This window comes from Hypomesus nipponensis, chromosome 9 (assembly GCF_054491055.1).
Source record: "Hypomesus nipponensis isolate SF chromosome 9, ASM5449105v1, whole genome shotgun sequence".
Lineage (NCBI taxonomy): Eukaryota > Metazoa > Chordata > Actinopteri > Osmeriformes > Osmeridae > Hypomesus > Hypomesus nipponensis.
The window spans coordinates 1,337,482-1,352,501 of NC_140369.1; the positions used below are offsets into that span (position 1 = coordinate 1,337,482).

The 15,020-nt window shown below is 43.9% G+C and overlaps 1 protein-coding gene and 1 long non-coding RNA gene across 3 annotated transcripts; one reads left to right on the forward strand and one right to left on the reverse strand.

The window, feature by feature from the left end:
- Positions 1 to 659: 659 nt before the first annotated feature.
- On the reverse strand, positions 660 to 10,818 carry LOC146272249 (uncharacterized). 2 transcript variants are annotated; one of them, XR_014766591.1, is made up of 8 exons: positions 10,680 to 10,818; positions 10,426 to 10,577; positions 9,929 to 10,052; positions 9,303 to 9,556; positions 8,224 to 8,370; positions 7,788 to 8,008; positions 6,846 to 7,124; positions 660 to 2,712 (listed from the first exon to the last, which is right to left on the reverse strand). It is a non-coding gene; the product is annotated as an uncharacterized LOC146272249 (long non-coding RNA). The 2 variants fall into 2 exon arrangements; XR_014766590.1 differs by having other exon boundaries at positions 9,929 to 10,098.
- LOC146272250 (immunoglobulin-like and fibronectin type III domain-containing protein 1) lies at positions 7,138 to 14,959 on the forward strand. Its single transcript, XM_084705153.1, has 19 exons — positions 7,138 to 7,209; positions 7,294 to 7,393; positions 7,525 to 7,551; positions 7,678 to 7,723; positions 7,861 to 8,050; positions 8,328 to 8,441; positions 8,710 to 8,872; positions 8,979 to 9,251; positions 9,976 to 10,100; positions 10,421 to 10,562; positions 10,674 to 10,967; positions 11,056 to 11,355; positions 11,785 to 11,961; positions 12,071 to 12,199; positions 12,393 to 12,701; positions 12,947 to 13,032; positions 13,227 to 13,419; positions 13,660 to 13,956; positions 14,141 to 14,959. Exons 2-19 carry the CDS (start codon positions 7,294 to 7,296, stop codon positions 14,560 to 14,562), a joined length of 3,387 nt encoding a protein of 1,128 aa, XP_084561279.1. The 5' UTR covers positions 7,138 to 7,209; the 3' UTR covers positions 14,563 to 14,959.
- Positions 14,960 to 15,020: the final 61 nt, after the last annotated feature.

Consider the following 15,020-nt stretch of genomic DNA (forward strand, 5'->3'; position numbering starts at 1 on the left):
CTGAATCTCTGTGTCTCTTCTTCAGTCGTTTTTCGCGCCAGGTGCGGCGGTGACAGTTGGGCAGAAGCAAAGTGTGTGAACTCTGTCACTAAAAAATAAACATTCAATTTTGCCTCCGAGATAAATATTTTGTGTCCAATTATTATAATACTATTCATTGTTGATTTCACAGAGTTCTCAATAGTTTACTAGCATTAATAAAAATAGACTTATTGTTTCTCATCTCTTAGGAAATGAATTTGAGAACTTCATAATTCCTTGACAACCCTAAGGCACGAGCCATCCCATCCCCCAACATAATAATTTTGGTCACACACTGACATCTGTAAGTTGAACCCCTATAAGTTCGAAAAACGTTACAGACATGGACCAAATAGATATTTCTGTCCTGCCAGGGGAAGCATGAGTGCATCCCTTTCTTCTGTATGCTGCTTTATTCCCAGCTCTGCTCTGCGTCAACATGACATTGATAGTAAACTTGATCATCATCATATTTTTCTATTATCTTTCTATAGTAATTTACAAAAAAGTACTTTTGTGTTTGTACACATACTATTAATTACTTTTAAAAACATAAAATCACAATTTTAAAGAAAACACACAATGACCACCGATTTCTTACATTTCACAGGCATTTTTTCATTATTAACTTGAAAAAATCTGTAAAATATGACCTCCCATTTCATGTAGAATTACATTTGAATCTGTACAATTACAATGAATTGTTATTTAATAAACAAAATATCTATGTAATCTTAAAGAACATTTTAAGGGTGTAACATTTATTTTACCGCAAATATTGGTAAATACGCACGCATATCATTGTTTTATTGAAAAAGAGGAAATATCTGCAAAACAACTTTTTTTTACAGTGTACATGCTGTACTGGCATGAGTGACAGGAACAGACTTCCACCAACTGACAGGAAGGTTCCCAGATCATGTTATTTGAGATATTGACATTATTACTGATCACGTTAGCATTGTTTCATATTGCAGTATGAATAGCCCTGTCCCAGCGTGGGTCCAGTCATGTCAGAGTCCAGTGACACCAGACATCTCAGCCCCTGTCACCCTGAACGCCACAGCTAAAAGTTCAATCGTTATGTGTCAAGTGTACATTTTCATTGCATTTCCAAATATACCCCCTTAAGCCTACCAATAAATTGTTCTAGAGAGCACCCTAATTGAGCATGGATTGAATGAGTCGATATTGCTTCTCCACTTGAATGACCATCTAAGGAAAACTGCACAGGTATTAGATTGCTAAACCTAGGTTTTTTTTTTTTTTTGATTTTAGTTCTGCCAAACCCCCTTCAAGTTGGCCTGAACTGACATCTGTCAGCTCGCTAACGCACCTGCAAAACACTTCAAATCTTGTGTGTCATGTAAAATATTGTGTCACACTCACACCCTCATGCAGAGAAAGTTCTGCCTCTTAACAGAAGCCAACAGTCAGCTCACCAACGTGTGGTAACCTAGCAATCTCCATAAATAAATTCAGTATACCATATAAATACTATTGATTGACTTTTAACATGCAACAGAAACACCAAGACAACCAATTTTAGTACTGGCAGGTGATTATGGTTCTCACATTTACTTTGCAACATGTTTATTTTGTCCAACCTGGAATCTGAAAGGAAACATTGAGGTTTGTTTGTATCAGAGTTTACATTAAGGCTTACACAGCTGTTATATGAAAACATAGAATCTACAATGTTAGAAATGGCACTAAGTGCTATTTGAAGTGTATAATTGACGATGGCACCATGCCGTTCGGGAAGTGGGGCTCAGAATTTTTTTTACTGACATTATTCATTAAAAAAAACTATGAAAAACAGTTTAGCAACTCCTAAGGATGGCAATAAACACATAAGAGCAAAAACATAAATAACAATAAAGTAAACCGCTATACGGTGCTACTGGGTGTTGCACGGTTTATTGCACCTCAGTCATCAGTTTATTGCATAACGTCATCGTCAGGTTGGTGTTGGTGCGGCCAGCCAGCCGGCTGTCTCTTCACCAGGTCAGAAGGTAACAGTCGTGTTTGTGCTCCTCTCGTGCTGTTGGTGTTTCCCCCTGGTGGGTCACAGCCCAGCCATTTACGAGGCCCGATCAGCCATGGTTGCTATGCAAGCTGTCCGCGGCATCATGCCTGGTAAAGCCCTGTTTGGGTGAAACCAAACCCTCTCAGCCGAGCTGGAGTCACCCGGGCACCGCCACCGAGACCCAGACGTGGTTAACGAGGCCCAGACAAGGACCAGGAAGAGTCCCTGAAGGGAGACAACACCTGTTTACTACCACCTGGAAATCCTCACAGTATCCAAGGCGACGATCGTCGTCGGAGGGGAAACCCTGCCTCAGTTCTCGTTCTAGTATGACTAATGAGCAAGTGTTTTTCCCTCTAAAATAAAAAGTCTCATGTTCATTTTTACAGACCAATAATATGTGTACTGGGGAGGTTGAGTTACTGGAGATCCTGTGAGACAGCCAGCCTAAAGCCTGCGCTCGGGAGACCCTTAGGCCCTGCATGCAGCTTGTCATAAAATGCCTATTGTGGAAGCATAAATTATAAGGGAACTTAGCAGTGAGTAAACGATGTATTATCTGTCATAGACTGATGGAAGATCTCTGTTTGCATCATCCAGATGGAATGCCATAGCAAGTCTCCCAGCTCCAGTATTGTGTGAGTCCTGTGAGAGTGATCCATCTGAAAACATCCATTATATCGTTAGTTCACTCGACACAACGTTTGCCCGATAGGATCGCATCGTATCGTCCTGTAAACACAATGTTAACATATTCATGGAGCCTGAGGGTAAGAGACGCCAGGAAACCACCCCACCCCCCTGCTCTCCATCTCATCTTGGGCAATAAAGGTTTTTACCAAACGCGTATCCTCCATGTGACTGCTCAGGGGGCCTACAGTCAGTGGATAAAGCGTTTGTGCGTGTTCTCCTAATGTTTTATCACCGAACAAAAAGGAGTGTCAGCATTGGGGCGTTGGAGAGAGACGAGTCTAATCTGAAGGAGAGGAGACCACGATAGAGGACTACTGGGAGGTGAGTCTGAATGGGCCAATTTGGGACTTATGTCTGCTAGACTGGACTGGTTTGACCTTTTTTCACCCTCTTTTTCACACTTAAATAAAATGTAGATATGCACAGAATCATGTTTGAGAAGATTTACATGGAGGAAACTGAAAAGATGCTCCGTTTATGTGGACTTGCTTTGCCTGCACACCTTTCTACAAATGTTACAACTGGAACAAAGTGATGTTCTTGTGCTGTAGCTCGTGTTTGCGACCTCGTTAGATGCAGTCCACAGTCTGAGTGTTGTTTAGTGCTGATACAAACCAGGCTCAAAAATGTGAAAGTACTGTCCAAACGTCTTAGGCACAAAAAAAAATAATATTTAAAAATATAGAAGGTAAAGAAAAAATGCTTTAGGACAAAGAAATTAAAAGATTAAACATAAAACATTATACAGCAGGACAAATGAAAAATTCAAAAAAAAAAAATTACAAATTATATTCCTGTAAAAAATATTGTGTATCTAAGACTTTTGGAGTGATTGTCATCAGCAAAGATTGTGAAGGTGTTTCCTATTTAAGCAATCCTGATATGAATGAAACTATAGCTGGTAAATTCAAAGTTTCAGCTACTTACTTACTGCAAACTAAGGAAATTATACTTAAAAGATGATTCGTAATAAAACACTAATAAGTACAGCATAAAATTACTTATTCAATCAACTGTAGCATCTGGTTAAAGTAGGCAAAATAGTCCCCCTTTAAATTTTGCGTGAAAACATTCATCTCACACACGAAGGACTCTAAACATCCTTCATAAATCATACCTATTTAAGATCCTGCTTAAGTGATTGAAATTAATAGAGGGGTTGCTACGGACAACCTATAGTTTTACGAGACATGTGACCTATCAGACGCAGGGAGGGGCCGGCCCCCCATGGTTAGCATGTCCTATCAGACGCAGGGAGGGGCCTGCTTCCCATGGTTACCTCCTGGATGGAGGGGGACCCTATGAAACCCTAACACAATCCCATAAATTAGTTTACTATCGGTCTAGCATTACAACAGATGTGATCCATATCAAATCTGAATCTTAATATAACTTTAATGGTTAGGGTCCAGATTGTTAAGGTCAAATAGAAGGGGAAACAGAGAGGGAAGGAGTGTTGAAGTGACACGACAGCTTCTTCTCTCGCCAGGCCTGGCTACAGGCTCCTTAACGCTTCACAGCTGAACGCAACACACTGTTACTGAACAATAAACATTTATTATTATAAATCTTTACTTATTCTGTTTATATCCAGCAAAAAATGTGCATTCTGTTAGTTGGGGGAGGGGGGTTGTAAACATGGCATGGTTTCTACTTTATAGTTAAAGCTTTTAGATGAAAATACCTTTTTATTGGTTATATCCTATTGCTGGACTCAAAACCCTTTCATTGCTACAGTGGATCGCGTAGGATTAGCAGAAATATCCAAACATAAAAAAACATCAAGTACTAAGCCTTTCTCACACCCAAGTGGCGGTGTGACGCCGTTAAAGTCTGGCACAGCCGGCAGGCTCCAGAGCTAGTTACAGCGTGCTGCTGTACCAGGGGCTCATGTTGCTCTTTACGGTGCCAGGCTAGCATCTCCTCGCTAGCTGCCTCGCCAGCCTGTCACACAACCCCAGCCACTCCCAGCAACCCCCCCGGACCCAAACATGTTGACATCACTCAGTCACCAACGAGCCACCCGGTAACCATGGACGAACTGGGCCTACGGCTGGTGTGGGGATGTGTGATAACTCTAGATCTGGCTCCAAATATGGCCTCAGAGTGCAAGAAAAACACAAACCTGTAGTTGTCAAAGCAACAACCTTCAAACAGTTGACTCATTCACACTCATTTAAGATGATACTAATACTAACGCTGGTGTTTCAGACGCAGAAAGTTTTATCGGGTCATCAACCAAAGACGTCAGTGTGATGAAGAAGGCAGCTGCCAGCCAGGGCCCCCCAGGCCAGGCCCCCCCAGGCCAGGCCCCTCCTGGGCAGGGTGAGTCACCGAACTCTCCACACAGGTTTTTCCATCAGTAGCCATGATCCAGGTAACCTCCCCATACTGATCACACTGCCCTGGAACACTGTTCCTCCCATTTCAATAGAGTTTTGTTTACGCTCAAAGACATACTCAAACTAAACTAATAGGAAACACATGCTTGTGATTGCCTTTGTATATAACTACACACATTATTACTGAGGAGAACACAGACAACATAGTCTGTCCTTAAGTAGAAGTGAATAGGTTTTCAGGATTGAATGATAAGACATATTTTTAGCGTTTCAGTGAATGTGACGAGGATGAAAACACGGGCTCTGCAATCTTGACCAAAAAGTGAACCGACTGTGACTCATCTTCTCCTCAACAGACTTGAGCTGCCTTTTCAAAAAAACTATTAAAGACTAAAACCATTTCCACATCCCAACTCCAGCAACAAAACGTCCATTCTGCTACAGTATGGGCATGCCGGAAGCTTCCGTTTTTATCTTCCTTTTCTCTTTTTTAACTTTTCTCTTTTTTACCTTTTCTCTTTTCTACCTATACAGGAAAACCATTAAGTGTCAAATAAAGATAATTTTTTTCATTTGTAAAATCATAACGACCAGACTTGCAGAAAGCTCTCGCCATATGTCACAATGATGTAAAGCGGCAAAACCCAGAATTAAGTGCCAAGAAAGAGATTTTTTTCTGGATTTGTCTTCCAGCTCTGGTCATTCTGAGCTCCAATTCTCTGAGGGCCTCGCAGGGCGAACACAATCCATTAAACCTGTCCTGCAGACGCCTCAGACCAAACATATCTTGGCTCTATCTGACACCATTGATTTATAGCCAACAAATGCATAGTGCGTGCTCATATTACACACAGAATGTAATAACTCTTTCCCTTGTGGTAGAAATGCCCACCTCCACCAATGGTGTGGAATCAAATCAGACTCTGGAATTTGTGGTGTCTGCTTTTGCTGTTCCAGTCGCTAACACAATTTCTATGTACAGTTTGCCTCCCTATATGTAACCCACTATGAAATGCAGCTTTGTAGAACATGTGGCTAGCCTTCATTCTCTGCTACCAAACAGAGTGTTCTCTGTCGGTATCTGTGGTGTCTTGATTTGTGTGCTTCCTGTGTGTCTGTGAGAGCAGAAGATGACACGACGCCCCCTGGAGGAGGTAGGGAGGTCACCGCAGGGAGACGGTTTGAAGTGCACTTTGAACCCCACAAGCATGATTATAGTGATCTACCGGTTAATCAACAGTGTGTCCCAGTAATGTTGAACAGTTTGTGCTCATAATTAGTCCTGCATACCCCTCAATTCTGTGGTGATAACGGATGAGACCTGGAGACGATAATTATTATGACTGTTTTCCATAACTTGCATTCAAAATATGTTTTACTGATGTTCCCACCCAGGATAATGGTTAATAACTGAAAATGTTTGCTTCACGCACATCATAATCCAGTATTATGCACTAGGTATGGGGACTTAATTTGGTTGAATCTAAAAGATTGTTCATGGGTACATTTTGTTCTGCAGAAAGGAAATGCTGCCCTCTTCTGGAGGGTTGGCTAAAATGCATCTTGAAATGTCCCCCCTTCTGTATAATAGTAGATGTTTAACATTATGCAAAGTGTTGTGAGACAGACACTGTACTGACAAGTACAAAACATCCTCATGATGTTTTGGAGCAGTTTTTATTTGTGACCCCTTGTTAACTCGCACCTTTAGCAACCCTCACAAGTCTTTTCATGATTCTAAGAGATTTTCTTCGACTGACCTAATTAGTGTGCATCAAGAGAAGGTCCAGGGTTCCTGGGGTGATGATCTCCCAGTATGTGGAGGAAGTTCCAGCTGGGATGTCCACCCCGGACTTCACACGCAAGCCCATCGCTCTGACCATCCAGGAAGGTACTGCAGAGAACATTTCCACCAGACACATTTTGTGAGACGGTCTGGAGAGACTGGGTCCCCTCCCATCAGCCGCTGTGTGGCTCCTCCCAGGTAAAGTAGCCTTCTTCAAGGCCATGGTGAAAGGACACCCTGCCCCTACGGTCACCTGGTTCAGAAACAAAGGAGAACTCACAGACACAGAGAAGTACAGACGCAGATACGACGACAGGAATAAAGAGTACTTTCTTGAGGTAAGCAATATATGCAGCATTGTCAATGAAACTGACAATAATAATAATCCTCCATCCTCTCGCGTCTCTTCTCTCTCGTCTCAGATGCCTAATGTCACAGCAGAACAAGCTGACACCTACAAATGTTTTGCAACAAATGAATATGGACAGGCGGTTAGCACTGCCACTTTGAATATTATTGAAGGTGAGAGAAGCAGAGGGTCGAACATGATGAGAATCCTAGTTTACAGACGTGTGTTGCCTAGATGTGGGTGAGTCGCTAACAGCCACCACATAAATCGCCCGCAACCAACAAAATGTGTTCTTCTTTTTCAGTTGGTTACAAGAAAAACAAGCAAAAAGGTTGGTGAGCAAATAAGAAAACTGTCTGGACGGCTTGGAGTCTTTATCTGGCTTTCGCCATATGTGCATTTGAACCTCTGTCAGAGTCAGTCAAATTAAGAACTAGCACCTTTGTTTTTCCTCCAGCCACCCAAAACGAACCAGAGGACTTCAGAAAAATGCTCAAGAAAAAGTGAGATGCCATCATCAATGCACACAATTTAAAGAAACGTACTAAATTGAATTAGTCCACAAACCAAATGTCGATGAAGACAGTGAAAAGACGTGATCTTGTCTCTGTAGTCTGACTGTCCTGTGTGTCCCATCCAGAGTTGTGCGTGCTAAACCGCTTCCCCCGAAGAAGGAAGGAGAGATCGACCCAAAGTTCTGGGAGGTTCTTCTGAGTTCAGCCAAGAAGGATTATGAAAAGGTCTGTGCTGAGTTTGGCGTTACGGACTTCCGCTGGATGCTGAAAACTCTGAACATGATGAAGAAGGAGAGAGAGGAGGAGCAGGCTAAGGTGAGTGGGCTTTGTAAAACATGACGACAACATAGCATGAGGTAGTTGTATGGGTTCAGTCACTGGGTTTATACAATATATAAGGGTAGAAGGGGTACTTGGATTCAGAAATCAGGAAAAGGGGGTACTGAAGTATAAAAAGTAAACTGACAGCATGATCCTCTAATTCTCACCTGACTACACCACCTGGATCCATCATAGACATTTCAAAGACGAGCTGTGTACTTTCAAACACATTGAGGATTCATTCCCCTGCCTGCTTCTCTTTCTGTTGTAGCTAGTCAAAGAGCTGGACAACGTGAAGCAGATAGAGGTCAAACCTAATGGAAGAGCCGAGTTTGAGCTGGACATGGAACTGAAGGATCCCAACAGTGCAGTCTACCTGTTTAAGGTGAGACCCACCAACACTTTCATCTATCAGACGCTTTCATCCAAAGTGACGTGTAAATAGTGTATGTAAAACAAACTGAGCTGCATCAATTATAATGGGAACTTAAGGCATATCAAATAATACTGCTATTTTAAAATAATACTGCTTGCTATTGTGAAATAATAAAGCTTACTATTTTTAAATAATACTAATTCCAGTTGTAAAATCATACTAATTACAAAATACAATAGACTTGTGAGAATAGAATTGTCCCTTTCCTTCTCCACAGGATGGTGTCATGCTGGATTATGATAACGATGACAACTCAAAGCATAAACTGGAGCAGGTTGGGAAGAAGTATGTGTTCAGCATCAAAGACCTGACTCCAGAGGACGCCGGCCTGTACCAGGTGGACGTGGAGAACACCAACATGTTCTCCACCGACTTCAAGAGTAAGGCCATTCGTTTCGCACAGTTCTTTAAAGTTCTAAGTTTAAAGACAGCAGTTGATGGCAGGGAACACGAGTGGGCTCTCACAGCCGGGTCTGTCCCTCTCAGTTGTAGCAGCAGAGTTCGCTGGGAAGATCCAAGATGTGACAGCCACGGAAGGAGAGGACGCCATCTACGAGTGCACCCTGTCTCAGCCCTGCCCTCAGATCGTCTGGTTTGGGAACAACCTCACCCTCCAGAAGGGGGACAAGTATGACATCACGGTTTCAGAGGACCAGCTCGTTCACACCTTGAAGGTGCGGAACTGTAAGCTGGAGGACAAGGGTGTCTACATGGCCCTGGCTGGGATCACTTCCTGCAGCGCGTCCCTCACAGTTCAAGGTTGGGAGACTGCACCTCATCTTGACATCGTCACAACAGACCATAACTCACCTTTCATTTGTGGCCACACTCAGTGTACACCTGAGAGGGCACTTTGCCTCGTCTGTCTCAATAGGCACACTTGATGTTGACTTGCTGTTGTTATTCCTGCAGTAGTTTCTATCGTATGAACCCTGTGACAGCCGCCAGGTAAGAGAACGTGCTTCTGCTTCCTGTCTTCCTCTCTGGGCTTCCTGCCGGCTCCTGGTGGTGCAGCGGGGGATGGGACAGGCCGGAAGCCCGCGGGCCAAGAGGGAGGAGCAGACCTGTCCAAGATCTCCCAAAAGCAGGAGAACAAGTTGCAGACGGAGAAGGGGGAGAGAGATGGGAAGGGTGGAGGAGATGGAGGGGATGGGAAGGGTGGAGGAGATGGAGGGGATGGGAAGGGTGGAGGAGATGGAGGAGATGGGAAGGGTGGAGGAGATGGAGGGGATGGGAAGGGTGGAGGAGATGGAGGAGATGGAGATGGAGGAGATGGAGCAGGGGATGGTGGAGATGGAAAGAATAAGAAGCGGATCAGAACTGGGCCTTTAGTCCCTGACACAGCAATAGGTAGATATTTCTAATTTGCTTTCCTCTAACTCTCTGACATCAGCAGACTGATACATGTAAAATCCTAGTTGTTATGTTATACCCACCTGAAGACAAAGCAGCGGGAGGGCAACATTTCCTAACTGGTTTCCAGATCCTGGTGTCCAGTTCATCAGCGGTCTGTCCGACACTGCTGCCAGGCTGGGAGACACAGCAGAGCTGTCCTGCAAGCTGAGCAGTGAGGACTGTCAGGGCGTCTGGTACAAAGATGGGAAGCCTGTAAGAGTTCATCACACGTTTACTGCTTCTCTGGGATGTTCTTTGTTTACACTGCAAACCCAGTCAATTCAGAATACTACTAACTTGGAACTGTGGAAACCGATTACATCAAATCTAAGCAATTTCTTTAAGTAAATTATAATTTACACAATTAACTGATTCCATAAAAAAAAGTTTATAATGAAAAATGTTAGGTATTTGATTACAAAAATAATCTGATGTAATCAGTTTCCACAAACATTATGAGGATGTTTTGAGGTTTTCAGCGTTTATATACTTTTCTCACTTCTGCATCTGTTTCTGATCTCCCTGACGACCAGCTCACCTCTGGGGATGGCGTGACTATAATCAAGGACGGAGCCTGTCACAGGCTGGTCATTCAGAAGTGCAGGCTGGACGATGGAGCCGTGTATCGCTTCGAGGCTGACGGACGGAAATCTGAGGCCAGTCTCACCGTCCAGAGTAAGTCTGGACAATCTTGTTGGATAAGAACAAGCTTGACTTAGATATATATTGTAGATGGCAAAAAAGAGAGTAATTCCTTTCTGTGTGTTAACTTTCCTGTGTTCCAAGACCCACCCGTCTTTGACCTGGATGCCCTGAGTAAATTCTCGGAGCCGGTCATCATCAGAGCGGGTGAGACCGCAGAGTGGAAGCTGACCTTCTCTGGAGGAGAGCCCATGAAGATCCAGTGGCTGAAGGACGATGAGGAGCTGATGAACGGCCTCAACGTGAAGCTGGCCTCGTCGCCCACTCACACCGGGCTACACCTCACCAAGTGTCAGAGGAAGGACAGCGGTGTGGTCAAACTCAAAATTACAAACGAGTTTGGATCGATGGAGGCCACCTCCAAACTTATCGTCCTGGGTATGTAAAATACCTTCACAAGTGTGAGTTAGATGTGAGTTTTTAAACGTTTTGCGAGTTCCATTCAGTTCCTGCTGTCTTCGAACAGACAAACCCACACCCCCACAAGGGCCGGTGGACATTCTGGAAAGCGCCATCACATCCGTGGAGTTCAGATGGAAGCCTCCAAAGGACAACGGGGGCTGTCCAGTGACCAACTACCTACTGGAGCGCCAGCAGGTGGGGCGGAACAAATGGACGTCTCTGGGGGCGATCCCGGGGGACCCCCCCAGTTACAGGGACAGAGAGGTGGACCCCGGGAGGAGGTACTGCTACCGTATCAGAGCTAAGAATGCAGAGGGCATCAGTGACTTCCTGGAGTCTGAAGATATCCAGGCTGGAGTTCTCTGTGAGTCGACAGGTTCCTACAGATCTGCATGCACAAAAATAAGTCTGGATTCACATATTCTGCTGGACTGAGTGGAGGCAGACCGATATCTGTTGACCAATAATATCAGATGAAAATGGGTATATCGGTATGGACATTTTAACACAGCAATATAAATATATATCTTGAGAAGCACAGTAATACAACCTGTCTTCATATGGATAATAAATCGATGATTAGGGAAGGTAGGTACAACCCACTGGTAGAGTGTTTGACTGTAGATCAAAAGGTTTTAGGTTCAATTTCCCCCACGAATGTTGCCTTAGAATAAAGCATCTGCTAAATGAATACATAAGTTTTACATTATAATATGCAATAAATCTGTATTTCCATGATGGTTGGGCTTGACCAATAAGCCATCATGTTAAAGAGTTGTTATAATCCTCGTAGGTTATCCTGGATCCCCTTCTGCTCCCAAAGTGGTCAGTGCCTTCAAGGACTGCATCAACCTGACCTGGTCTCCTCCCTCCAACACTGGAGGCACCAACATCCTGGGGTACAACCTGGAAAAACGCAAGAAGGGCAGCAATCTGTGGAGCCCTGTCAACATCGGAGAGCCGATAAAAGGTGAGGCTCACTTAGAAAACATGTTTGAACATGTTTGCCATAATACAATCAAGGATTACATTTTATTATGTAGTCGTAATGTAGATCTGAGCTTTTTGTTGTCTGTCAGAAACCCACTATGCTGTGAAGGACGTACAGGAGGGAGCTGCGTATGAGTTTCGAGTGACAGCTATAAACCTCTCCGGTCCTGGAGAACCCAGTCCTCCCTCTGAAACTGTGTTCGCAAGAGACCCCAAGAGTAGGTCACAGCCCTCAAGTACCTGGGTTTGGAAACGTCATATAGCTTTACTTTGTTAAAATATAATAATGATAATCAAACTGTCTGTTTGTAACTAAAGGAATCTATATTTTAATTACTCACAACTCATAGCCAGCATATTCCAGATCAGTGTTTCAGCTACATGATAACCAACATAATCCTGTTGTTCCAGAACCCCCTGGTAAAATCCTAGACCTAAAGGTAACATCCTCCAATTACACAACGTTTTCTCTGGGTTGGACTAAACCAAAGGAGGTGAAAGGGGTGGAGGATGAGGCCAAGGGCTACTTTGTGGAGATCAGACCAATAGAGAACCCTGAATGGAGTCGCTGCAACAACAACCATGTCACCCACACGTCCTTCACTGTGATTGGTCTGAAGGCCATGGCCATGTACTGGGTGAGGGTGATTGCGACCAATGACGGAGGAGAAGGGGAGCCTCACGGCTTTGATGATTACATCATTGCAATGCCTCCCCCTGGTAATCACTCATCCATCCAAGTTATGATATATATTTCTATATCCAATTCAAAATGCATTACTGTTTTGCCTTTTGAGATTGTTGTTTTTCGTCATTAATGGCAAGAAATGTCCCTATTGAATGGACAGTGTCCCCAGGTTTGAAGGTTGTAGTTTCCAAAAGACCAGCAATGTTGCACAGTAAATGTAATCGTGTACATTTCAAGGTCGATGTGTACTGATTTGTGGATTCCTCCGCCTCCGTAGTGAGGCCTAGATTCACAGACAACAACATGAAGAGCTTCATGGTGGTGAAGGGTGGGAACACCGTACGTGTCAACATCAACTTCGAGGTAAATAACAAAGGTCAAAACGCAACAGACAAAGATAGCAGCAAAAAGAAGAAGAGAAACCACAAGAAGAACACAAACGAGGCATGCTGACTTGTTCCAGATGTATCGTATGACATCATGGCTGCGTGTGGCTGCTTCGCAGGACATCACCCAGCTCGCTGGTCTTGTGTGTGTGTCCTCCGTGTGGTTGGCAGGCTTGTCCCTTGCCTGACATCGTCTGGCTGAAGGACGGTGTTCCCGTCTCCAAACGGGTGACGGTCACCAACTCAAACCAAGGATCCCAGCTGCTAATCCCTACGTCTGAACGTGCAGACACCGGCATCTACACCATCATCGTCAATAACCTGGTCGGACAGGAAACCTTCAATGTTGAGATCAGGGTCACGGGTATATTGTCTTTTATAATATTTGTTATTCATTTATCAGATGCTTTTGATCAAAAGTGATAGAAAACGTGTATACAGTAGTAGAAGGATAGTAAAAATAGTACAAAGTAGTGCACATAGAAAGTACTGATCAGATGTGCATCTTACCAGGCACAGTGCAAGGACGTCCCTTCACCTTCTGTTTCTTGTTGGGGTTAGATTGGAAGGTCACGATGTGCCTGTGTCTCTGATCTTCTCCCAGACGACCCCAAGCCTCCAGGCCCGGTGGAGGTTGAGGAGAACGTCCCTGGAACCGTGACTGTGTCCTGGACTCCCTCCCCAGACGAGAAGAGAGACGACAGGCTGCACTACATGGTGTCCAAGAGAGACTCCATCAAGCGCACCTGGAGGACTGTGGCCGACCACCTCTTCAACAACAAGTGCACCATCATCAACATCCTGCCTGGAAGGGAGTACCACTTCCGGGTGTTTGCCAAGAACGACATGAGCCTCTCAGAGCCCACTGAGTCTCCTACCTGGGGAACCCAGAACAGGAGAGGTTTGCCACTGCATGGGGAAAGAGCGATAGCAGTAGTAGCTTTTATTGTCATTCAAATGTTTCTCCGGGACCATGGTGCTATATAAAACACTGATGAGCACATAACAAATACAGGTGATATCCTTACTCTCTCTCTCTCTCTCTCTCTCTCTCTCTCTCTCTCTCTCCCCATGGACCCCCTTAGAGAAGTTCATCCTGAGTCTCCCAGACTCAAAGGCCCTTAACTTCCAGACCCCCCCCTCATTCCTGGTGCCCCTGAAACGACGCACGTCTCCCCAGGGCTACGAGTGCTACATGAGCTGTGCTGTGAGAGGGGACCCCACGCCCCACGTCACATGGTACAGGAACAACATCAGCCTCAACACCAACACCAACTACTACATCTCCAACACCTGTGGGGTTTGTTCCATGCTCATCCTGAGAGTCGGACCCAAAGACACAGGAGAGTACACAGTTGTTGCTGATAATCCTCTGGGAAGGGCAGAGTGCTCCACTAAACTCATAGTTAAAGGTAAAACCACTAGAATCCAGAGATGGGAAATACAATGGGAAGTACAAATACTTCGTAACTTAAAAATATTTTTCTGGTATCAGTTCTTTACTTGACACAAATATCTGTACTTTCTACTTAATCTGCATTTGATGGCATGATCAATATAATATAACACTGCGTGCCTTTTAAAATGTCCTGGCTATCACGAACAACAAATATAAGCTAGTATATGAAGCTACCATGTAGCAATGCAGAAAGCAACAATAAGCATTTAAAATAACTTTTGTGTTTCTAAAGGGTTAGCAAAATATTTTGGAAAAAAGTTTACATCATTGATGAGTACATTACCTATGTTTTTTATGATGCTGTTTTATTGCCTTTTTTTCAGAGTGAAGACCAGTTCACGTGATCAAGGGCTATAATTACCTGTCCGGAAATATGGTTCTATGTTTAAGTATAATGTGTGAATAAAACATAATAACTATATGTTGTTGTTACTGTCTCACACACTTCTGTCATGGAAATGCATTATTAGCATGACGGTGTTAATGAGGACAGTCACGAGTTTAAT

Excerpts from the sequence above, each read along its gene's own strand:
- LOC146272250 (XM_084705153.1), top strand. The coding sequence starts at position 7,294 with ATGCCTAATGTCACAGCAGAACAAGCTGACACCTACAAATGTTTTGCA. Across the intron at positions 12,702-12,946 it reads CATTGCAATGCCTCCCCCTG|TGAGGCCTAGATTCACAGAC; the intron begins GTAATCACTCAT and ends CCGCCTCCGTAG. Across the intron at positions 13,957-14,140 it reads GGGAACCCAGAACAGGAGAG|AGAAGTTCATCCTGAGTCTC; the intron begins GTTTGCCACTGC and ends GGACCCCCTTAG.